The 26,094-nt window shown below is 47.1% G+C and overlaps 1 protein-coding gene across 4 annotated transcripts in view; it reads left to right on the forward strand.

Moving 5' to 3' along the window:
* ATP9B (ATPase phospholipid transporting 9B (putative)) overlaps nucleotides 1–26,094 on the forward strand; it is a 208,748-nt gene that overhangs the window by 153,951 nt on the left and 28,703 nt on the right. For all 4 annotated transcript variants that reach the window (XM_060118550.1, XM_060118553.1, XM_060118551.1 and 1 more), the window contains 4 exons: nucleotides 1,807–1,949; nucleotides 10,641–10,753; nucleotides 14,206–14,451; nucleotides 25,817–25,978. In XM_060118550.1, coding sequence (XP_059974533.1) covers nucleotides 1,807–1,949; nucleotides 10,641–10,753; nucleotides 14,206–14,451; nucleotides 25,817–25,978 — 664 coding nt within the window. The remainder of the gene's footprint in view (nucleotides 1–1,806; nucleotides 1,950–10,640; nucleotides 10,754–14,205; nucleotides 14,452–25,816; nucleotides 25,979–26,094) is intronic.

Here is a 26,094-nt window from a genome sequence, read left to right on the forward strand (position 1 = left end):
CCTAACTATTCTGAACTTGTATTTAGAATAACTGTGGTTATCCACGGAGATGATGGTGTGTGGTAGAGGCATCAAAGGAAAGAGGGCTTTTATTCAGGCCCTTGCTGGTTGGAAGCAGAAAAGGGGTGAGCAGTCTGGAGCCCCACACGGGACCCAGATGGACTGTCCACAGAACAACGTCTGCCCCCCATGGGAGATGGCGGTATCGTGAGCGTGTCCAGGGAACAGGTTTCAGACGTGGGGAGTTTGTGTATGTGGAATTTGGGTTTTGGAGAAAGAATCACGGGGAAAAGTTGGGTCAAAGAGTAACACGTAGACGTCTAAGGTGATGGGAGTGTGTGGGGAGACGCGAGGGGGACAGGCGTGTGCAGCACGACTCTGGATGCAGGCTGGCGGGGAACGCCGGTCGCGGTCTGGATGGCTCCATGGGCTCCGCAGAAGGCTTGTCCCGGGGGTGCTGAGGCCACAGGGCAGTGGACCCTGCACAGGGCAGAGCACAGTCCCCGGGCAGAGCGCCTCAGCCGGTGTCCTGCAGGCCCTCCTCCTGGACCACCTGCCCGCATCCTGCACAATGGGGCTGCTTAAAAATGGGTCAACGAGAAAAATGAATTTCTACAAATCATACACATATGTGTTTACATTACGTTTTACATTAATTCATAGAAATGTATGTTCATTCACTAGTCTGTTAATGTAGAGCTCTGGCCCTTTTTTTAAGTATGTTTTGAAAATCTACGTTTTCCTCATACAAAGAGGTATTCGTAGTGCATAGTTTATAATTTCCACTTTGGATTTCCTTACGGTGGAGGGAAAATGATTTTACAGATCTGTCTGGTGAGAATCTTCCCGAAGATTTAAGTTCCTTGTTTTTTATCTCACCCACACCTTATTAAAAATGTTTTTTGAAAACAATTCATCACTATCCAGTCTTTCAAAACCATTCCACTTCACTGAAGTGGAAAAACAGATCTCTTGATTTCGGTTAATAATCCCATTTCATCAAATTACATAACATCAGTGTGTACACCTGTCACAGGTGGGCCACAGCGGCTCTTGGTCGGTGGAAGAATACGGTCAGCGTCGTATCAGAGGGCAGCTTACAGGTGCTGGTGCCGTGGACATCAGTCACCCCAGCAGAACGGCGCATGCCAGGCCGGTGCGGGACGGTCCACCATAGAGCGTAATTCGGGCCGTGGCTCAGCCTGCTCGGGGGTCGTGGCTCTGACCCTGAAGTCCAGGCTCCGCGAGGCGTGCTGGCCCCGCCCCCCGCTCTCAGCCTTTCTGGTCCTCTGGTCTCAGGGCCCGGCCCAGGGGCTCGCGCGCTCAGAGGGCCTTCCACCCACCCGGTCCTCCACCCGGAACCTGTTCCCCTCACACAGGGCGCTCATCACGCTGGAGATGCTTCTTTGTTTTTGTAAAATGACGGGCCAGATATCCAGACCCGTTTCAGATGTTGATTCCCAGGAAGGCCAGCGACTTCCTTCCACATGGTGCTCTCCCCTTTGAGCCTCCATGGGGAGCTTCGCCGCGTCCACCTTTCCCAGGTCCGGCTGCTGTCGCAGACCGGGCTGGAGGGCCAAGTAGGAGCACCTGCTTCACCGGCACCTGCAAACACACTCTGGGCTGAAAAGACGCCTGTTGACTCAAATGTCAACACATTCATTTATCTTAAAGTCTAAAATCCAATATGACCTATTTATTCCATACAAATTAAAGACAGTGCATTTAAGTAAATAAATTCATATGGAAAACCTGGACGTGAGGCGTTGGCTCACACTGACGACTGTGATGGGTTTTCTTTGGCAGTTTGCGTGTGAACCTGGACATGGGCAAAGCCGCCTACGGGTGGATGATTATGAAAGATGAGAATATCCCCGGCACAGTGGTCCGGACCAGCACCATCCCGGAGGAGCTGGGGCGCCTGGTGTACCTGCTGACCGACAAGACAGGTACCGCTGTCTGCGCATTCACCTCTGGAGGCATCTAGTGGTGGGGGGGTCCTGGCGTGTCTGTGCCCACACACGTTTATGGTGTGTGTGTGTGTGTGCATGCGCCTGCATGTGTGTGAGAAACAGAGTATTGAATTCCCGGTTAGAATTCCCCAGACTCGGGACTTTTCTGGTGGCAAAGTGGTAGGAATCTGCCTGCCAATGCAGGGGACACGGGTTCGAGCCGTGGTCCGGGAAGATCCCACATGCCACGGAGCAACTAAGCTCATGTGCCACAATTACTGAGCCTGCACTCTAGAGCCCGCGTGCCACAACTACTGAAGCCCGTGTGCCTAGAGCCCACGAGCCACAACTACTGAGCCTGCGTGCCACAACTGCTGAATACTGCACACCTAGAGCCCATGCTCCGCAACAAGAGAAGCCACCGCAATGAGAAGCCCGCTCACCGCAATGAAGGGTAGCCCCTGCTCGCCGCAAGTAGAGAAAGCCTGTGCACAGCAACGAAGACCCAAAAATAAATTAATTAAATTAAATAAAAGAAACTCCCCAGACTCAGCCCTTGAAACTGGCCTCCAGCTAGTCTTCATCTTCTAACATAAGAGTATCATCAGAATTAGCAAAATGTGACATTCTTAGAGATTTAAAAGACATATTTCTGTATTTTGAACACTTTCTACAGCCTTACAGTTGTGTTTTTGTTTTATTTAACTACCTGTATTACACCTCTCTATTGGCTTCTTAAGAGCAAAAAGGACTTGTTTATTATAGAATGATAGTTATGAGCTATTAGAAGAAAATAACAATAAGATATGTGAATTTAGTATTTTAACAGTGACATTCTCCTAAAGAGCTGCACCACAAATGATTTATCCACCCTAAGTTTGCATGCTCCAAATTCTCTTTGTCCTTATTTCATTTTTTTCTTTCTTTCATCAGAGAATTCTTGTCAATCCATAACATACTAAGTAAAAGACAAATTGAATCCAGAACTATAACAAGAGCAGTATCTAAGGGTTAAAATCCCTTTCTGATTTGTTGATTCGTGGTGTAAATTCCTAGTAATTCTTAGCGAACCAGAAATAAAAGAATATTTATATAAACGGTAAAGAAAATATGTCTCGAATAAAATTAAAAACTTTATTTTTAATAAAATATTAGAAGAGTCCTCACTATAGTCAGGAAGAAGAAAGACTAATCTGTACCATGCTTTGATTTAACATTTATTATTCCAGCCACTGCTGTGAGACAGGAAATAGAAGATCCACAACCAAAAGAAGAAACAGATATTTACAGATATAATGATCAACCAAGGAAATGAACTGCTAAAAATAAATCAGTAAAGTGGCAGCTTACAAATTAAAATAACAATAGCAATAAAAATAGCTCCCTTATGTGTAGAATAGACTGAAGAAGAAAGATCGCATTCACGATAGCTCAAGTACATGTAAAACATGTGGGCGTAAACTTGGGGAACATAAGGGCACGTATGAAGAAAGTGACCAGACCTGACAGAGAAACGTGAAAGACTGGCATTAGTGGAGAGATGTACCGTGTCCCGAATGTGAAAATTCAGTATTCTATAGCAGCCAGCCTTCATGAGGAATTTGTAAGTTTACTGAATTTCAGTCAAAATCCAGTTGTTGGATTGTATTTGGTTTTCATTAGGACTTGTCTTGGTGAGACATTGAGGAATTGACCCATAAGGTAATGCTCCATAAGTCAAAATAACTCAGAAATAACAACTTGAGAGCCTCAGGGTCAAGAAGGTAGACAGAGAAAATGCCTTCCCAACTCATTGCACAGATGGGAAAAACTTTAAAGGATAAATCTTTAACAATACTAAAACCAAGCAAAAGTACCATTAGATGATCCAGAAATTGGAATTCGTTTGATGGAGAAGCAGGAACACAGCAAACCCAAACTCAAAATGGCTCGTGAAGAGATCCTACAGAAATGTAAGAAAATGTCTCCAGAACAGAGTCCTGGGGAGAGACTAAATTCATAGCCAACAAGGATCTGCAGTGAGATACAGGGAGTCACCAGGCTGCCCATCATTAAGAGAGGACCGCCCCGAGCCCCTGGCTTACAGCACCAGGCAGCCTGGCCTCTGTGGATACATACAGTCAGAAGCCAGGAGCCACCAAGATGAGATCAAAGTCCAATTCAACCAGGTGAACTGTTCCCAAAGAAAACAAATTCAAAGATTTTTTTACATAGAAACCAAAAAGAACCATCAGGAAAATTTCTAGAATTGTAAGAGAGTTCAATTACATATATCAACTCAATATTCAAAATTAAACTTCATTTCTCTATACCAGCAACAATTGGGACACTTAATTCTAGAAATGCCAATTAGAATAGCAACAAAAAAGTATAAAGTAATTAGAAATAAATTTTAACAAGAAATGGGTAAGAACCATGTGGATGTATGTTTTTAAATTTTGAAAGACCTTTTACTGAGACCTAATTAAATGGGTGGATACCCTGTTTTCGTGAGTAGGACACCTTAATGCAATGAACGTGTCATTCCTCCCGCGTTAAAAATCTGACGTGTCTGCAAGTACAGGACGAATGGGGAAGTCCTACTCACTGTTGGTGGAGTGGCACGTGGCACACTGCCTTGTAAAGCGGGTCTTGGGTATTTCGGCCCAGCGTCTGTTCCCTAAAGAAGCATGTGCACCAGGAGATGTACCATGATATTCACAGCAATGTTCTGGCCACAAGAACAAACGGTCCGGTTGTGACACAGAGAAAGTCACCGCCAGGACAGCGGCACACTGTGGCATGTTCTTACAAGAACACACAGCAGTGACACGGAGTGCAGGCATTTACCTCCGCATGGACGGGTGCCGCGGGGAAACGCTGAGCAGGGGAAGGGTTGGGAGCAGGGATGCCGGACGCAGCTCTGGGCTCATCCTCGGGCCTGGGCCCCACCAGCCGCCTTCCCTACCACCTTCCAGAGGCCTCCTGCGGGCACCTCCTGCACCATTCCTGAGCTTATGGTCGTCCTTATCGGGGGGAAGCAGGTCTGGTCTGGACCAGAAGTCCTCTTGTGGCCATTTTAAATCTGCATATAATGGTCCTAGAATGATATTGACCTATTATTTCATGTTAATTTACAAACAGAAAGCACATGCCTGAGAACACACAGTAAACTCAAGGCTCTGTGTCTCTGGCTGTTTGATACCAGTAAGTAAAGGTTTTGTGACATTATTTGTCCTTAAAAGGCTAACTTTTATTTTGCATTTTAAACAATAATGGGTTTATTGTTCTGTAGCTCCTCCATTTTTCTTTGGTGAATTGGAGTTACATTCAGGGTAAGGATAAGTGGTTTTTGCTCAGAGTCATAAAGACAAAGTCTCATTTTTCCCACAGTTCACTCTGCTACTTTTAAAAGGCAAGAACACCGCTTCTTAAGGTTTTAGCTTAATAAATAATCTTGGTTCCTGAGATTTTTCTTAAAATCACAGAAAAATTATATAAAATTTATTAGAGAAAATATTTTGCATTTGATTTTCTAAAAGGCTTCTTTATGCTAGAAGTCATCTGTTCCTGATGTTGAAGCCGTGCAGAGGTTTTTTCGAATTTTTTGGTCTAGAATTTTTTTCAGGCCCTTCTCAGTAATCCCAAGATGAACGCCATCTGTGGAGCACCTCCTATCGGTGTCAGAGGCAGGGGAGGAAGGCAGTTGGCAAACATCTCAGTGACCCAAGCATCAGCCAAGAAAGTTAGGGATGAGCTGTTGGCAGGAGCCTTGCGTGGCTCCCGAAACTGTGAGGTGGTCCTTCGTGTGGCTGTAAATTGGGTTTGTGCTTCATCAATAAGCTTTCTGACGAGAAGCGTCCATCACGGTGTCTCTTATTTGCCACAGCAGAATAGAAAATGAAGTATCCCAGTAATTGCATTCTAGTTTCCTTCTCGTGGACAAGAAAGCGATGTGCTATAATTAGGTTTGATTGGAGTGCACGTTTCCGGTAAGATCTGAAATTAATGATGTTGCTATAGTGACACATCTGCGGCCACCAGTGCGTGAAACATAAAGTAATTCATTCGACAAGAGTAGACATCTGTTCACTGCCAGGATGCATAGCATATTGACACTGACCAGAAATACTAGGCGTTATGTGCTCAACGCGCAGACGATGCTGAACCCAGAGGACAGGTCGTTTGTGCTGAACCTGCTGGGAGGACCTCCACCTCCTCCCTGGCTACCCCGACAATGCCATTGTTTGAGAACAACGCTGCTGAGGATTCATAAATTTTAAAACTTGACTCAGATGCAGCCTATTAAAGCAATACATTAATTCCTTTGTTAGTTTTTATCTTCGTGTAGAACAAAGCCATTCCTGAAACACCCACTGAAACAACAGGTTTTCAGACGCATTTTAATTATAGCATCCGTTACCCAACACGCCACTTTGTTTAGACTCGAATCACGTGTGAGTTTCACAGGACGGCATCCTCGTGGTGGGGAAGCGCTGTTTGCATGGTTTCCAAGGGCACCAGAGCACGTGTGTGCCCGTCAGTGCGCACACATGCAACGGAGCGTGTACTGGTGTCCTTCGACCGGAGGTACCACTGCAGCTTCTCCTGCCTGGTGGCCGTGACTGGGGCCTTAGTTACAGCGGGCATGCACGGTCTCACTGATGCAGCTGTTTGCTGACGCAGGTGCCTGGATGTGAGGGAGACTGACGTTTGGGGTGTTGGGCCAGTCGAGGTAGCACACACATACAGAGGCCAGCAGTGCAGGGCTCGTGGTCTTTTGAGAAAGCCTCACATACAGCAAAGAGAATATGCGACTCCGCATCAAAGAATGTCGAATAATTTTTAAACGGATGCATACTCTGCAGTCTGGTAAGTTAGTCATCACTTTTTAGAACTTTTGTTTCCATTCCTGCGCCATAAGGTCTAAGTAACCGTGTTTCAATACAGCCATTGGCCGTGTGTCCTTGTCACTTTGCTTGACCAGAATCTTTGCAGAAAGACCTGCCCGGTGCGGATGGGCCACTGTCCCGCAGCCGCTCCTCTGCGGCCTGCAGAGTATTGGTCTGAGGCCAGATCACAGCCCAGGAAGGTTTGACCAGAAAGCGTTGTGTCTGCTTCTCCGACGCCTCCTCTGCGTGGCTATGAATCACATCTGTCGCCACCCGGAGAATGGTGCCCGCAGGACTTTTTCTTTGGAAACTAATTTTCTTTTTGCCTGCTTAGCTCATTGTAGTCCAAAAAACTGCTTTGTTAAAGAGCTACAGCTTTCTTTTTTTTTCCCCCAGGAATCACAAACAAACCTTTTGTCACGTTTTCTGTCCACAGAGCTGCCACGAGGCTCAGGTCACTGTGAGGCCACTGCCCACCTCTCTCAGTCCCCGCCCTTTTCCACGTTTCAGATTTGGGACATCTTAACTTTTGTTGTATTAAGATGACAAAAATTGTAGAAACTATCAACTGGCTGGAATCATGAAAACATTTAAGATAAGACTTGAAAAATCATTTTGCATTGCTGACCCTTCAGTAACCAGTAGAATCTTATACTTAACCTGCTGTCAGGAGGGCACAGAAAGCCCGAACCTAGCACGGACCTTCCCGCTCAGCACTTTACAGAGTCAGCTGCAGAGTACAAACACCACTGAAATTTTAAAAATATTTTGATGATGCATCTTAATATGTTAAGTAATTACATGTGACACATGAAGGACTGTCTGCATAAATATTACAGTTTCTTCAACCCAACAGGATGTGAGTACATTTACTCAAGTGGCAAAATAACTAATATTTTATTATTTATTTGATGAGGAGTGCTAGTCATTTGTTCAAATGTATCAGTTCTAAGCCATTGAAAACATGATTTATTAGCAACTTAGAAATTTTGGAAGATGCCACAGTCATCACTACACAGTGTTGGGTTCAAGTGACAGAGGTCAGGCTGTGTCACCCTTAGCGTTTGGTGTAGCTTTTGTCTTTTTATTCTTTGCCATATCCATGCAGGACCAGTGGTAATTTCTCTAGTTTGCAGACAAGCACTGAGGCTTGAGAGTTTAAAGTATCTCTGTGAGGCGCCACCAAAACCCAGCATGTAGTGATGCCTTCTAAGGAGTTTTTTGCCAAACGAATGATTGAATTCCAAGTTCATTAGAGACATGTGGGAATGTGAGAGTTGCTGGTGTGTCTGGAGAATGGTGGCCATGTTCCTAGGCCGGGTGGACTGTGGCCTCTTTATTTCGGGTCTTTCTTACCTGTACGAGGTGGTTTTAAAAACCTAGAGAATTAATAGTTCATTCTTGGTGGGAGCTGTACAGCCGTTTGTTGTAATATTCTTTAACTTTGCTGTACAGATTAAGTTATTAGTAATAAAAAGTCAGGTTAAAAGAAGTGTCATTAACCACAGTCCTGTTTATAAACTCTTTAGCATGTGTGCCTAGTTACCATCCCCACCGCAACTTACTGCCTCATGACATTCAAGGTATATCAGAGAAAAAAAGTCTAAATGAAATTCTTCAATTACATCAATTAATCTGAGACGTAAAATATTTTTAATTTAAATAACGTATTTGATCATTTCTCAGAGAACTGTCCACTTGGGTGCATGTAATAGAGGTAAACTTCATACTTAATCTAATAGGAATCAATGTAAATTTTCATTATCTTTTGACCATAGGTAAATAATAGAACTGTTGTTTTCATATCAAATCTTTGAAATAAAGCATTTATAGAACTTCCTTATTTCATTTGGAGGCTGAATTGTTGCTAACTACATTATTTAATATACCCTAGTTATTCTTTATTTAATGAGGATGGCATAACCAGAAAGACCCCTTTAAACTGCAGTTCTCGGGCTTCCCTGGTGGGGCAGTGGTTGAGAGTCCACCTGCCGATGCAGGGGACACGGGTTCGTGCCCCGGTCCAGGAAGATCCCACATGCCGCGGAGCGGCTGGGCCCGTGAGCCATGGCCACTGAGCCTGCGCGTCCGGAGCCTGTGCTCCGCAGCGGGAGAGGCCACAACAGTGAGAGGCCCGCGTACAGAAAAACAAAAGCAAAACAAAACGAAAACTGCACTTCTTATGTAATTTTGATTCTGTTAATCAAAGAACCGTAGAAGCCATTTATTAAAGGGGCTACATAGAATTTTGTAAAAGGCAGAATTTATAAAACTGACAAGCATCCCTGACAGTAGCTGCTCTTTGAAATTTATGAAACCCTGGATAATATGTTATATACATTCTTTTGAGAATGTTTGCCAAAACAATCTCTAAATAGTAATTGTAAATTATAGATTTTCCCTTTATTTTAAAATAACCTCTGGGTGCTGGGGGGAGTCCTGTCAAATGAGCTGTTTTGCTTTGAACAGTAGTCCTAAGTAAAGGGCACGGAGTCACAGGTAGATATGAAAACAGTTTGTATTATATTTTCAACATTGTGTGGGCCGAAGAAAACAAAGATTCGTTACTGTGGCGTCTCGTAGACACGTAAAAGGTCCGGCTTCTACTGTGGCCGCGTGGCCCTCTGTTCGTGTTCACACTCTTAACTGCGTCAGTGCCCGTGGATGACCCTTCTCTGTGCTTTGAAACAAGTGCAGAAATCCCGGGGACAGGGTTGGGGGGGACAGCTCGTAGCGCGCGGTGCCGGGCTTCACAGGGGGTCCCCCCTGCACACTGCGTGACCCTCCTTCCATAAAACTGGAGCAGCCAAGACTGTGTGCGTGTATGTGCGTGTATGTTTTCATATTAAGTGCTAGATGCACAGTGTTTAGGGTCTCCTGTCAGGGTCACAAGATAAATAACACTGGGAACTTATGTGCCACTTTTTTTTTTTTTTTTTTTTGGCGGTACGTGGGCCTCTCACTGTCGTGGCCTCTCCCGTTGCGGAGCACAGGCTCCGGACGCGCAGGCCCAGCGGCCATGGCTCACGGGCCCAGCCGCTCCGCGGCATGTGGGATCCTCCCAGACCGGGGCACGAACCCGTGTCCCCTGCACTGGCAGGCGGACTCTCAACCACTGCGCCACCAGGGAAGCCCTCATGTGCCACTCTTAATGGAAGTTCACCAAGTGTTTGAAATACACGGCGTTACCTCTGCTGCCCCTCTGTTCATTGCTGTTACTTCACTGCGTTTGGTTGTGTATCTTCTGATTGGAAGCTGAAGCCTAAAACTGACCTGCCCGGGTTGGTGGGCAGTGCCAGGGCGGATGCAGAGGGCCCGCACCGGGGCTCACAGGCTGGAGACCAGCTGGAGAGAAAATGCCTCTCCTTCCTCACCGCCTCTCCGTACGACACACGTGTATACCAAGGCCTAAACGCATTGTTTCTGTTCAATGAAAAATACTTAATTTTTCAAAATAGACTTATTTGAAACGGATCGACGCACTGGTCTCTCAGGCAGCGTTCTAGGGTGTAGTTACAAAGAGAGTGACTCAGAACTGGAAGACAGAGTCCAGACCTTCTCCACAGAACCAGAACCCTTGCCGTTACTAAAAGTTACTGGAAGGGGAAGTTCCTGACGTTCCAGGAAGAAAGCTCTGGTCCTCACTAGTGAAATGAAAACATAGTGCAGGTGACGCTGGAGGACGCTTTGTGTGGCCGAGCAGCGTGTTCGCAGGTGCAGAGCGCGTCCAGCCCTGGGCGTGGGGCGTGTGGGGTGCGGCCTCGAGCTGCCTGACGGGCCACCCGAGTTGACGGTGTCCTTGCTGCTTCTGTCCTAGGAACCCTCACCCGGAACGAGATGGTGTTTAAGCGGCTGCATCTGGGCACCGTGTCTTACGGGACGGATACGATGGATGAGATCCAGAACCAGCTCATGAATTCCTACTCACAGGTGAGCCAGTTCAGTCCTGCAGGGGATTTTCTGGCAAAAGTACCCGGTGCCGCTGAGTGACACGGAGCCTGTTACCTGCTTGACCTGCAACGTGGCACCTTCTCTGATGATGCTAAGGCATTACTTTACTCATCGTTCGTTTATAAATCAAGAAACAGTTTTTGGACTAATTTTAAATTAAAATTTCTATATTGTATAATCATAGGCTTAACGACCTTAAATCATTTATTCTTATTAAATTTGCTTAGTGGATTATTTGTATAAATCACTCAGTAAACATAGTATTTTTAAGAGTATTGAGTGGAATCCTGCATCGAATATGTACAGAACAATCCCTCTGTTTTTCCTCATAATAAGGCTTTCTCACATGTTTTAAAGGTACGTATGTTTAACCTTTTCAGTGAACGGAAGTAGGAACCGTAACTTTTCTGCCCTTCAGCTTCCACGATTATCAGCACGCGGCTGATCCTGCTTCATCATAGCCATTGTCCTTCAGATGGTTATTTTGAAGTGAAAAGTGAAGATAATATCACATTAGTTCATCTGTAAATATGTAGTCTGTATCTCTCAGAAATAAGGACAGGGGTTTTTGTTTGTTTGTTTGTTTTTTTGCAGTACGCGGGCCTCTCACTGTCGTGGCCTCTCCCGTCGCGGAGCACAGGCTCCGGACGCTCAGGCTCAGCGGCCATGGCTCATGGGCCCAGCCGCTCCGCGGCACGTGGGATCCTCCCGGACCGGGGCACGAACCCGTGTCCCCTGCATCGGCAGGCAGACTCCCAACCACTGCGCCACCAGGGAAGCCCTGTTTTTTTGTTTTTTAAGACAAAACCTCAATCTTGTCTCTTTCACCGGAGCCTCTACAGGAAGAGGAATTGTTTCTTTCACGTGAGGGCGCAGCCTGGTGGTTACAGCATCCGTTCTCTGCCAGGGCGTCTGGGCTGTTTCCTCCCAACCTTTCAGACTCCCGACATGAGGTGTGTCAGGGCCGCTGGGTGCCCGGGTCAGGCGGAGACCATGGAGCAGTGGGGACATAAGCCACCTTCCAGTTTATTTTCGGCTGTGTGGTTTCCACGGCCCTTTCCCAAGTAGGGCTTGTGTTTCAGTCACTGGGTTTCTTCTTACCCATTGTATAACTTGCAGTCACTGATTCGGTGTCATCAAACCCAGCCATCCCAGGGCATCGATTCAGGATCACTTCCTGAGGCCTTTTCTCTCCTGAGGATCTGAGCGAGGTGTGTGGGGTTGGCACGCACAGAGCGCTCACGGGCTGTGATGTCTCCCTGCTGCCGCCAGACTCCCTGGGCCACACCGGCGCCCTCAGCTGCCGAGGTCGGCAGGTTCTTGTTTGCAGGCCTTTGTTTCCCACTTGATTTCACGAAGACTGGACTGAACTACCCTTGCCCTCTGCAGTTCTTCCTTGTATGTTGTCAGCCTTATATTCAGTTTTGTGAAAACTGTCTCTTTTTTCTGTAATGTGCACCAGTCTGGCATGTACTTTACTTTTGAGATGCTGTCAAATGAAAACCTTATATGAGTATGTATTTATTATATGTGTGGTCATACATGCCCAGAAGCACACATACGTGCATGAACACTTAAAACCAAGCATTTTATTAATTTGGATGTCATTCATTTTAATACAGAGTATTTTGTAACCTAGAGTATTTATTAATAGAAGAAAATATTTTAAAGGGGAAGGAATACAACTTCCCTTCTCCTTGTAATCTATGTCTAGATTAAATAGTACCAGGTAACATCTGTTTTTAAAAATATTAATTTATATTACCCATGAATATGATTTTAATAATTCCAAATAAGTTATTTTACTAGAAAAAAAATTAAAAGCAGAAAAGATGAGTCATACAAATACAGCAAACAGTATTCCATCTAAGAATTTTAAAAATCTTTTTACTAAAAGCTGTGTGTTGGTTAGCTGGGCAGACAGGCCTTTTACGTGAAACTGATTTTATTCCTTACGTTTCACTTTTAAGATGATACTAGTCTGCTAGGTCCACAGTAACGTAACACAGATCTTGTGTAACCCGGTCATGTCTACCCACTGGAAGCACCTGGTGATGAGGAGGATGTGATCGTGAGTGGAATCTGTGTGGAGTGAAAGGATGCAGCCGCCAATGAACACGGCACGTTCAGCAGGAAGAGGCCGCCGCGTGGCTCGGCTGCGCTAGCGGCGGGGCAGGCAGGACGCAGGTGTGGGTCGGAGGCGCGGGCTGGACGGGGCACCAGCTGAGCGGAGGAGCTGCCCCTCAGTAGCCAGCACTGTGATTTGATGGGCTCTGCACAGCTGCCCAGAAGCAGGGGCCTGGCTTTCTAAGGGTCGTCGGGAGTTCCCCTGAGGTTCAGGGGAGAAGTGTCTGATGGGCCTTGGGGTCGGGGTCCTCCCAGGCCCCCCCCCCACCGGAGGAGGTGAACACGGGCGGAGACATCTGTCCAGGGCCGTCAGGCACATCCGGAGGAGTGGGTGGTGGCTTGAAGGGAACAGTTTTGAAATATGACGGGAGGGTCGCTTTTCCTCCCACTGCGGTGATTATTGTATCTGATGATTATTATCTACAAACCAGACACTCTAACTTCAGAGACTGTTGCAAAGCTGGATGAGTTCATAATATTAAGGGAACGTTCATAATCATGTTTCCTGCTTTTAGCTGTATACCATTTTTTAAAAATAAATGTTTGGGGTTTTTTGTTTTTATTTATTTATTTTTGGCTGCATTGGGTCTTTGTTGCTGGGCACGGGCTTTCTCTAGTTGAGGCGAGTGGGGGCTACTCTTCGTTGCGGTGCGTGGGCTTCTCATTGTGGTGGCTTCTCTTGTTGCAGAACACGGGCTCTAGGCACACAGTTTCAGTAGTTGTGACTCGCGGGCTCAGTAGTTGTGGCTCGTGGGCTCAGTAGTTGTGGCTCACGGGCTCTAGAGCGCAGGCTCAGTAGTTGTGGCGCATGGGTTGAGTTGCTCCGCGGCATGTGGGATCTTCCCAGACCAGGGCTCGAACCTGTGTCCCCTGCATTAGCAGGCGAATTCTTAACCACTGCGCCACCAGGGAAGCCCAGCTGTATACCACTTTATGCACAGCACTTTTTAAAGAGAAACGACAGCAGTCGTGAGTATCCTATTCCATTCTGTTTTTAACTTTGCTTTTAGAAAGGACTTAGCAAATTCGTGCCATGGTTACAGTGAATCTACTCAAAGGAGATTGTGAGATTTTGAGTATTATAGCAAATATTTTGGTTACTCGACAGCTGGGGAATGTCAGAGCACTTTGTAGTACAAGGATAAAAGGGTAGCTTGTCACCCCAGTGGGGCGCATGGCAGAGGTGATTGTCTCGAGCTGGTCTACTCCTGGCTAAGGCTAAGCAGCCCGTCAAAGTCATGCATGTTACTCATCCCAGCATCGGCTATGCTGTCTCTAATTCTTCGGCGTCCTGTGTTTGACAGACGCAGTCTCAGGCCAGTGGAAACAACGCCAGTTCAACACCCCCAAGAAAAGCCCAGTCCTCAGCGCCCAAGGTCAGGAAAAGCGTGAGCAGCCGGGTCCACGAGGCCGTGAAGGCTGTCGCCCTGTGTCACAACGTGACCCCCGTGTACGAGGCCCGTGGCACGGCCGGGGAGACCGAGTTCGCCGAGGCTGACCAGGATTTCAGCGACAACAACCGCACCTACCAGGCCTCCAGCCCCGATGAGGTCAGTCGGGCCGAGCGGTCCATTCCCGACGGGTCCTCTGGGTGCAGACGGCACCCCCCCGAGGGCTCATCGGGCTCCGGGCCTGAGGAGTTTCTTGTGGGGTGAGGAGGGGGCTTGACGGTGGTTTTCAGTGCGGGCTTTCACCACAGGCCAGAAATCTGGCCAGCTCCCTCCTGGTGGGACCCCTGCCCTGACCCAGGCCTTGCATGTATGTGCCCATACATCCCAGAACGGCCTTGAGTCAGTTCCAGGAAAGCCGTGAGTGGACTCAGGGAGCTTACTGACTCCGTAAGGTCTGCAGGCTGCACCCTCCCGTGTCCTCTTCTCTCCAAGTGAATCTTCAGATTTGCACATTAAATTAAATTAAATAACATTAAGTTATTTTTGCCAGAATTTAGATACGATGTATGTATTTCAAAACAGAATTAGGGGGCTTCCCTGGTGGCGCAGTGGTTGAGAGTCCGCCTGCTGATGCAGGGGACATGGGTTCGTGCCCCGGTCCGGGAAGATCCCACCTGCCGCAGAGCGGCTGGGCCATGAGCCATGGCCGCTGAGCCTGCGCATCCGGAGTCTGTGCTCCGCAATGGGAGAGGCCACAACAGTGAGAGGCCCGCGTACAGCAAAAAAAAAAAAAAAAAAAAAAAAAACAGATTTAGGATGTAAATAATTTCAAAAATCTACAGAAGACAGAAATGGTAAAATCTTAAATGTGATAAATGAGTCATTTCTGACTTTACATCAGTCATTCTTTGATTTTTAGGTTTATAAAAATTATTATTAAATTAATTTGTCCACTTCCTGTACAATCTTAGTGTACTTTATATATAGTTTTCTCATCTACCCTTTGCACTCAGGTTTCTGATAATTATGTAAAGTCATCAGACTTCTTCAAATATCTTGTAAAACTGGATCATGTAAGTAAATAACCTCTCAAAAAAGTGCCTTCAATCAAAGGTTTTAAGAAACCTGACCTAATGTCTTAAAGAGAGGACCCTGCTGGGCTTCCCTTGTGGCACAGTGGTTGAGAGTCCGCCTGCCGATGCAGGGGACACGGGTTCGTGCCCTGGTCCGGGAAGATCCCACGTGCCGCGGAGCAGCTGGGCCCATGAGCCATGGCCGCTGAGCCTGCGTGTCCAGAGCCTGTGCTCCGCAACGGGAGAGGCCACAACAGTGAGAGGCCCACATACCACAAAAAAAAAAAAAAAAAAAAAAAAAAAAGAGAGGACCCTGCTGATCCCATTAACAAGTTGATTTCCAAAGAGAAGAGTCCTTCCTCCCTGACAGCACGCCCCCAGCCCCCGGCTCTGCATCCAGGAGGGGCCCCTCTGCTGCCCACGGGCAGGCTCCTCTGTGCTGTGCAGCCTTCCTGCTTGGCCACAGCCGGCAGTGTCCCTCCTCTGGTTTCCACGACAGTACTCTCATTCCCTAAGGTGCCCGCACGGCCTCGTCTGCAGACCCCTGGGGGCTACAGGTGGACCACCGGCTCGGGCTCTTAACCCTGTCTGCACACCCCGTGGAACTAGCTTTGCTTTGTTTTGTTTTGTTTGTTTCATACTCGCCGTTCTCTACACACATGCTCAGTTCTAGAAGTGCTGATTTTCCAGCAGGCCTGGTGGGACTGACGTTTCTCCATTCTGAAAATCCAGGAAGTTGCACCCACAACTGAGAACCCCTGAGTCTTGTGAATCTTTCCTTTCGACGTGCTTTCAGGATAGGAGGTGAGGCCCAGTGCCGTCAGCAGCGCCCCGACAGTCTCAGGGGGCAAAGCACGGGGGCCCCAGCTACGGCATTCCCACGTCCTAATGATTAACCCTGAGTGCACCAGCAGCCTCAGGGCATTTACCAGCTCCTAACACAGCCGTATTTTTTGAGAGCAAATTTATTTTTGAAGCTTTAGTTACATAGGTATTTCCTTTTTTTTTTTAATTAAAGTATAGCTGATGTATAATGTCATGTAAGTTACAAGTGTACAGGATAGTTAGTGATTCACAATTTTTAAAGGTTATACTCCTTTTATAGTTATTGTAAGAGATTGGCTGGGTTTCTTCCCTGGTGGCACAGTGGTTAAGAATCCGCCTGCCAATGCAGGGGACAAGGGTTCGAGCCCTGCTCTGGGAAGATCCCACATGCCACGGAGCAATAAGCCCGTGCGCCACAACTACTGAGCCTGTACTCTAGAGCCTGTGAGCCACAACTACTGAGCCCACGCACCACAACTACTGAAGCCTGCGTGCCTACAGCCCGTGCTCCACAACAAGAGAAGCCACCACAATGAGAAGCCCGTGCACCGCAACAAAGAGTAGCCCCCGCTCGCCACAAGTAGAGAAAGCCTGCACGCAGAAACGAAGACCCAGCGCAGCCAAAAATAAATAAATAAATAAATAAATAAATAAATAAAAGATTATTTAAAAAAAAAGATTGGCTGTATTCCCCGTGTTGTACAATATATCCTTGTAGCTTATTTTATACATGATAGTTTGTACCTCTTACTCTCCTCCCCCATCTTGTCCCATCCCCTATCCCTCCCCACACTGGTAACCACTAGTTTGTTCTCTATATCTGTGAGTCTGTTTTTTGTTATATTGCCTAGTTTGTTGTATTTTTTAGATTTCCCACATATAAGTGGTATCATACAGTATTTGTCTTTCTCAGTCTGACTTATTTCACTTAGCATAACACCCTCCAAGTCCATCCACTTTGCTGCAAATGGCAAAATTTTATTCTTTTTTATGGCTGCATAGTATCCCATTGTATATATATACCACATCTTCTTTATCCATTCTTTATCCTGCTGATGGACACTTAGGTTGCTTCCATATCTTGGCAACTGTAAATAATGCTGCTACAAACATTGGGGTGTATGTATTGTTTTGAATTGGTGTCTCCATTTTTTTCACATATATAGCCAGGAGTGAAATTGCTGGGTCATATGGTAGTTCTATTCTTAGTTTTCTGAGGAACCTCCATACTGTTTTCCACAGTGGCTGCACCAATTTACACTCCCGCCAACAGTGCACAAGAGTTCCCCTTTCTCCACATCCTTGCCAACGTTTGTTATTTCTTGTCTTTTTTTTTTATTTTGTGGTACGCGGGCCTCTCACTGTTGTGGCCTCTCCCGTTGCGGAGCACAGGCTCCGGATGCGCAGGCTCAGCGGCCATGGCTCACGGGCCCAGCCGCTCCACGGCATGTGGGATCTTCCTGGACCGGGGCACGAACCCATGTCCCCTGCATCGGCAGGCGGACTCTCAACCACCGTGCCACCAGGGAAGCACCTCTTGTCTTTTTGATGGTGGCCATTCTGACCAGTGTGAGATGTTGTCTCATTGTGGTTTTGATTTGCATTTCTCTAACAATTAGCGATGTTCAGCATCTTTTCATGTGCCTGTTGGCCATCTGTATGTCTTCTTTGGAAAAATGTCTATTCAGGTCTTCTGCCCATTTTTTAATCAGGTTGTTTGTTTTTTGATGTGGAGTTGTATGAGCTGTCTATATGTTTTGGATATTAACTCCTTATCGGTCATATCACTTGCAAATATTTTCTCCCATTCAGTAGGTGGTTTCTTTTGTTTTGTTTGATGGTTTCCTGTGCTGTGCAAAAGCTTGTAAGCTTAGTTAGGTCCCATTTGTTTATTTTTGCTCTCAATTCCTTTCCTTTGGGAGACTTCTAAACAAACATTGCTGCGATTTATGTCAAAGAGAGTTCTGCCTATGCTTTCTTCTGGGAGTTTTATGGGTTTTGGTCTTACATTTAGGTCTTTAATCAGTTTGAGTTTCTTTTTTGTATGTGGTGTTAGAGAATGTTCTAATTTCATTCTTTTACATGTAGCTGTCCAGTTTTCCCAGCACCACCTTTGTTTTGTCAGTTTAGAAATTATAACATGTTGTTAGTCATGTCAGAGCTTATAGGTAGTGAAAAAACAGCCAAAAAGATGAAAGCTTGGGTTTTTTTCAACATGGGAAGCTGAGGACATTCCCACTTGGTCCTTCATCTCCACTGAAACTCAGCGTTTCCTCTTTTCCCTGTGGTTGTCACCAGTGCTGTGACCTCGGGGTCACGCGTCCAGTCTTGGTGCCCAGAGTTAGGAGGCAAGGGCACCTGCCTTGAGGACATCCCTCCAGGCCCAGCCCCCTGGCGCCACACCGCAGGACGGACCTCCCCCCGTTCACTCCCGAGGGGCTCCTGCACGCAGCTGTACCGCTGTCCCTGGCATTCTCGTGCTGGCAGCCGTCTGCTCCCGAACCCGTGGTGCCTGCCCCGTACCTAACACCTTCCTGCTCTGCGAAGTGGGCCTGGACCTCATGGTGATTTCTAGACATGAGGCGCTCAAGTCCGGCCGCTCGTGTGGTGCCTACGGGCCTGACCTCTGCCCCCGGCCTGTGTCCAGCTCTACCTGACGCCAGCACTCGTCTTGGTCTCGAGCAGCTAGTGGGCTGGGTGCACCCCTGTGACGGGGGCGATGGGGACGTTCTGTTTTCCAAGCACCGTTTATTATTTGAAGCGTTTACAGTAAACTTAACTGCTCTTATAATGAGTCAGAGTTTTGGTATTCAACCAGAAGGAATGAAAAACTGAAGGAAAAGCAGCAGCTCTGCACCTGATCTCAAGTGACTGTGGCCTCGCCAGCTTCTCCCTCCCAATGCCCTCGGATGTTTCATCCACGCCGTGTGACGTGTCCCAGCCACGCGGTGCTCCTGTCACGTGCAGAGTCTGTGCTTTCATTCCGTCTTCCGGGACCTGGGCTGTGTGCATCGTGGCAGACGGAACCCCAGGCCTGGGAGGTGCTGGGAAGGCACTGCTGATCCGCTTGGAGAGGGGCCGGAAGGTGTGGTGGTGACCTGAGATGAACCTCATCGACACAGGGCCTCGGTACTGCATCCCCGTCACTGCATCCCCAGCTGGTCCAGGAGGAGCTGTCCCTGTGAGTTAGCCGGGCGGTGTCTCGGAGTTAGGTGCCTTTCCTTTTTGTGAATCGCCCTGCCTCTCTTCCCAGGAAGTGTTAGGAGAGCCCGTGGAAACTGGGGCTGCCTGTGGTGTGGTCAGTTGCTGAGTCGCTCCACAGGGTAGCTTAGTCGCCATACAGAGGGGAAAGCAGGGGGTGTGGAAGCACCCCGCTGTCTTCAGGGCGCATATTCCAGGCGCCACATCCCAGGTCAGTTATGCGGTGGACGGGAGCTCAGGGTCCCCTTCATCATCACCACTGCTCTGTTTTATAGGTTATGTTAACCAATAGGTGTGTGAGAATCTCTTTGCAGCCACAGCTCAGTATGACTTTTGGAATCGTGTGTGTGTACCAGATGTTCTTACTGGGTGACGGGGAACCTAGGAAGACGTGCACAGCTCAGTGGTCCCAGCAGATGTGGCGGCCTCGGCTGATGGGGTGGGTGGTTAGGACGCACAGGAGCTGCACCTGTCACCCTGCCGTGACCTGTCGGCCTTGAGACAGGTACCGGGTCCTGGTGACGCTCTTTGAGAGGACATGCACCACCGCTTTTTCTTACAAAGGAAGGGTTAAGCACATTGGTTTTCATAGTCCAGCATTCTAGAGATTCTCTCAAGTTCCATGTGATTACCTACTGAAAACGTGTGCTTTTCCAGTCCTGAGCATGGGAAACTTAGACCACAGATGTTTCCCAAGGAAAATTTTATTGGAAGTTTCAAAAATCCTGTATTACGTATTTACCTTATTACCTCCCAAAAGTAAATCAAACTTTTATTGAAAATACCTGGGATTTTTTATCTTTAGGTTTTTATGTTATGACACTTGAAATCTTAAATTAGGAATTCACAGTAGAGAGGGGTTTCACTGATTCCAAGATTTCCAGAACTAAATAGAAACTGCTAATCTTATATTTAAATTTTTTACTTCAAAATTTCTTCCTACTTTGGAAATTGGACAACGATTAAAAGTGGCATACCATTAAATAACCTTTAAGAAATCCCTAACGTGTACTTTAAATCCAAAAATGAAACGACTCAACTTCATCATCATTTTTAAAGCGCTCTGTGGCTGCAGTGTTTGCAGGTCCCCAGAACCCAAGGAAAACCATCTGAACAGTTCGTTATTTCGCTTAGTGAACTTCACTGCAGTTAGGTTGACGGATGATAGCAGTGTTTCCCAATCACCAAAGTACTGTTTTAAAAGCATTTTTTATTGAATAAAGTGCTTAGAATATTGCACCCTGGAGCTTTTTTCAGGGAAATGGCTCGGTTGATGTTCTCTGTTTGCCCTCAGCCTTGACCTATCACAACGTGTACGGTTAATAAGCAACCTTATCGTTTAGGAGACTTAATTGGCTTTATACACTCTGCAGCAACACCATTCTCTTATAATCCCTATTTGCTTATGGCTCTTGTGTCATCTCGTCTTAGTTTTCAGAAAGAATGTGACTTATTGAGTAGAACGTGCTGGTTTTTGAGTCTCTGATCTTGCAGCAGTTCTTCATTTTCACTTTCCTGAAAACAGAGAGGCTCTCCTACCTTACCTGTGCATGTGCACAAATGCATTTTTATTATACAGATAATGGAATTCTGGGGAATTTACTTTAAGCTGTTAAAGGCTTTCTGAGGCGTGGTCACTGGGCACTTTGCAGTGACGCGTGTGTTTGGAGCTGTCACGTGCAGTGGGTGCTGGAGCGTCAGAGCGGGAGGGGTGATTTCGGATTCAGAACCTGCAGCCTACTTAGGCCCCGGTCGCTGTTTCTTATGATAAGTGATCAATATTTCATTTTCTCCAAGAGCATAGAAAGTTCTGCTTGCCTGTCACTTTGCCTGTACAGCCTCAGCATAGCAGACTCCAGCTTAGCAAACTTTAAATGTTCCTGGAAATTCCTGGACAAGGTTAAAATCCAGCCCTCGTTAGCTGTGTGTCCAGTGCAGCTGCAGGAAGCTGAGACGGAGCCAGTGTCACCAACAGGCGCCACCGACTCAGCTCAGGGGGCAGTGCCTTGGGCTCCAGGTCATCACCTCGAGTGAGCAAGGCCAGTGCGACGCAACCCCAAGACCCCTGGCCGCTTTGGTTCAAAAAGATTGATTGGCCATAATTTTCAGTGACTCTTAAGCCTGTAAACTTGCTGTCTGTTGGTAACATCCTTTCTCCTCTGTGGCCATGTCCCTCACATATATAATTTCTATATTAAGTATTATTTCAGGGTGTAGGTATCATCTGCTCATGTGGACATTTGTGTGCAAGAATCAGCTAAAGTTTATGACAAACCATGCGTGGATGACTTAAAAACAGAAGCGCGTCCCACCCTTAACAGCACTGCTTTTGATTTACTCTAATGTATGCAGTGTGCTGTGGATTTAAATTCACCTTATCATGTCTGCTTATTGAAGCAGGACACACTGTGGTGTGGCGTCAGCATGTCTGTGGGGAGCAGGTCCCCGTCTGTGACGTGAGCCCCCCACCGTGACCCTCAGGAGCGGGACAGCACGTGAACCACACGGTCTGCCATGAGTACTGATTGGCAGCTTTTCCAGGCGATCAGGTTCACGTTATGTTCATAATTCTATTAAATTGTAACAGTGATGGTAGTACCACAGTTGAAAATGAAGACATGTCAGTGATCGAATTATGATAAAGTACACGGTAAAAAAGGTGTCCCTGGAGTATAGCTGGCAGCTATGTGGGTGTAATTGCTAATATGGTAAAGGAAACTTCTCCCAAGCTTTTCAAGAATGATAGCACAGGGCTTCCCTGGTGGCGCAGTGCTTAAGAATCTGCCTGCCAATGCAGGGAACACAGGTTTGAGCCCTCATCCGGGAAGATCCCACATGCCGCGGAGCAACTAAGCCCGTGCGCCACAACTATGGAGCCTGCGCTCTAGAACCCACAAGCCACAGCTGCTGAGGCCCGTGTGCCTAGAGCCCGAGCTCTACAAAGAGAGAAGCCACCGCAATGGGAGGCCCATGCACCGCAACGAAGAGTAGCCCCCGCTCGCCACAACTGGAGAGGGCCCACGCGCAGCGGCAGAGACCCAACGCAGCCATAAATGAATAAAAAAATAAAATAAATGTAAAAAGGGGGGAAAAGGAAACCATGATTAAAGAAAAGAATGCTAGCACAGAAATTTCTGAATAATGGAATTATAGAGAAAATTAATAATAAAATCTTGCCCCGCACGAGTTACTTAGCATGGAGAAGTGTGAAAGCATAAACCAATTGCCTGTGACAACAATTACCCAAGTGTGTTGCTAACTTGGCCTCTGGATGAGATTTAGCTTAGGCTCCCACTTAGATACATAATTTTTAGACTCACATTTTAATTATTTTGACCTTTGTATTATTGTCACTAATCACATTGTTAGAAATGTCTTACAGCTAAGTTAGAGAACTAGTCATTCCTACGTGGCCTGGACCATCACTGGCAGCACCCAAAGGAGACAGGAAGAGGTGGCACCTCCACTGCCCCTTCCACTGGGAGCGCCACACCAACGGGGAAAGCAAGCAGCAGTGTGTTAACTGCTCCTGAGATGAATTCTGAGTCAAAGACCTAAAAATTCCACCCGCCCCCAGCAGCTTTCTTCTTCTGTTAGAAGGACCCCATGTAGCGGCAATCTGACCCAATATGGGGATAACATCCCAAGAGGGGCCATGGTCAGGGGAGGCCAGTGGTCAGAAGCAGCCCCATGCGAACACCGAGCATCTCCCGCTAAGACACCACCTCCCGGGAGCGGTCAGCAGATGGAAACTCCACCTCCACCGGCTTATGTGTTAGGTAGTGCCTTGCAAATCAAACCGGGGCTGTGCAGTGGTAAAAAGAAATGAAACAAATGAGGTTGGCATCCAACTAAAAAGTTTAGAAGAAGAAGGCAAGACCAAAGGAAAGTAAGAGAAAGAAAAAGGAAAACGTAAAATTTATGATTGAATAAGCAGTAAATTCAAAAGCTGATCCTTTGAAAGGTAAATAAAATGGAAAAACTGTTGGCAAAAATAGTGAATAATACAAAACTGAATGCAGACTAAGAATACACACATAAAATTACGCATATGAAGAGTGTATAATAGATGAGCTTAAATTTTTATGAGAGTATATTAAGACACAGCCCAAATGCTATTATTTTTGAAAACCTCATTAAATAACCATGTTCAGGAAAAATATATATTAGCAAAATGGAGTCTAAAGAACTACATAAAACCTGGGTAGGCTAGAAAAGAGGAAGAAACAAAAAACTGTCTCTTTTGTTTTAATAGATGATATGATTGTCTCCATATAAAATCCCAAAGGCTCTACCAAAAATTTAACTCTCTACTAAGATTTAATGTGAGTTTACCAAAGTTGCACATTATGATATCCATATACAAAAACTACTCATATTTGTATATACTAGCAATGAGCAATTAGAAATTGACATTTTAAAATGTACCATTTGTAGAGCACCAAAAAAAAAAACAAAAAAAAACCCATAAAATGCTTAAGGATAGATCTAACAAAATATGTATAGGATTTGTATGATGGGAAGTGTAAGACAATGAAGAAAACTCAAGGACAAGTCTATATATGAGAACTATATTGTGCACATGGATTGGAAGACTTTCTGTTACCAAGATGTCAGTTGATTTTTTTATAAAGATGCCAAGGAAATCCAATGCAGAAAGGATGATTATTTAAATAAATGGGACCCAGAACATTTTTTAACATCTTTATTGGAGTATAGTTGCTTTACAATGGTGTGTTAGTTTCTGCTGTATAACAAAGTGAATCAGCTATATGCATACGTATATCCCCATATCCCCTCCCTCTTGCGTCTCCCTCCCACCCTCCCTATCCCACCCCTCTAGGTGGTCACAAAGCACCGAGCTGATCTCCCTGTGCTACGCTGCTGCTTCCCACTAGCTATCTATTTTACGTTTGGTAGTGTATATATGTCCCTGCCTCTCTCTCACTTTGTCCCAGCGTACCCTTCCCCCTCCCCGTATCCTCAAGTCCATTCCCTGGTAGGTCTGTGTCTTTATTCCCGTCTTGCCCCACGGGTGGGTCAGACCTCAGCATAACCCTGGGAGGTCGTCACCATTGTATCGACGACGAGACCGGGGCTTAGGGGTGCAGCCTGTCACCCAGATTCATGGAGCTGGTACACGGCCACTCGAGGGTTCCGGGCTGAGCGGTCTCACCTCGGCACCAGAGCTGCTGGGGATCTCGTCAGACGGGAGTTTTCAGGAATCACTAGGAGAGAACAGTAACGTCTGCACACTAGACAGAATTTAAAACGCTCTTGATGATATGATTTCTCAGAACCCCAGGTCAAACGCTGAAAGCACCGGTGGTGAAAGGAACTGCAGGTGAGGGCGAGGCGCCAGGGTGAGGAGAGGCCCGGAGCCCCCAGGGGGAAGGAGCCACTGCCCGCCGGCCGCGGGGTCCTCACCTGCACGGCGGGGGCAGCACGCCATGAATTTCTTGCAGTGAGGTTGCTTTTAAAGACAAACTGAATTTTTTCTGAAAATGCTTAGTGTCATAAAAATTACTATTCATGAATGGTGAACTTTAAAAATTATTTTTCCAGTTAAGATTTTTACGTTTAAATCATAAATGAGGGCTTCCCTGGTGGCGCAGTGGTTGAGAGTCCGCCTGCCAATGCAGGGGACGCGGGTTCGTGCCCCGGTCCGGGAGGATCCCACATGCCGCGGAGCGGCTGGGTGCGTGAGCCATGGCTGCTGGGCCTGCGCGTCCGGAGCCTGTGCTCTGCAACGGGAGAGGCCACAACAGTGAGAGGCCCGCGTACCGCAAAAAAAAAAAAAAAAAAAAAAAAAAAATCATAAATGATTGTAAGTAAGAATACTTTCTATTTTTGAGTCCTTGCCACATGCCAGGGAGCCTCCTCTGATCGCTTCCCCTTTAGAACAGTTTGCAAATACATCTTCCACAGAACGGGCGGGTGAGCCTCAGTACGCAAAGGACCAGGTCACGGGGCTTCCAACTGTCAGAGTTGGGCTTGGCGCCCGGGCCTGCCCTCCCCGCAGACGTGCTGGCCGTGGAGCCCCCAGTCACCAGTTGGTCCGTGATTGAGACACACGAGGGATTCAGGGCATCACTGTCGCGGGCGTCCTTGAGCCCAGCCCCGCCTGCTCTCCAAGCCGTCCAGCCCGGCGGGCGCTCCATGTAGATTTTAAACCCTGGCTGTAGGCAGCTGGTAACACAAATCGCAACACAAGTGTGCTCACCAACGGCCTTTATCTTAGACGGTAAGACCAAGGCCCTCAGTCTCGCTGCGTATCGCTTCCCTGTAATGAATACTAGACGCGGCCTCAGAAACAGCAGGGCCTGGACGTGTTCAGTTTCATCTCTTGGTGGCATCTCGGCGAGCTCACTGACCGCTGGCCTGATGCCCCCTTCCCGGCCTCACATCTCTCTGGTCTCCCGCAGGTGGCCCTGGTGCAGTGGACGGAGAGCGTCGGCCTCACTCTGGTCAACAGAGACCTCACGTCCATGCAGCTGAGGACCCCCAGCGGCCAGATCCTGACCTACTGCATCCTGCAGACCTTCCCTTTCACCTCGGAGAGCAAGCGGATGGGGGTCATCGTCAGGGTACGCTGGCCTCTGTCCCTGAGCTGGGTGCCTGCTCTGGTCACTGTGAGGACACCGCAGCGGTCTCTTAAGGCTCACTCCAGGGCTTTATGCTCGTCACAGTGTTTTGTAATAAT

The sequence above is a fragment of the Mesoplodon densirostris genome, chromosome 15 (assembly GCF_025265405.1).
Source record: "Mesoplodon densirostris isolate mMesDen1 chromosome 15, mMesDen1 primary haplotype, whole genome shotgun sequence".
Classification (NCBI taxonomy): domain Eukaryota; kingdom Metazoa; phylum Chordata; class Mammalia; order Artiodactyla; family Ziphiidae; genus Mesoplodon; species Mesoplodon densirostris.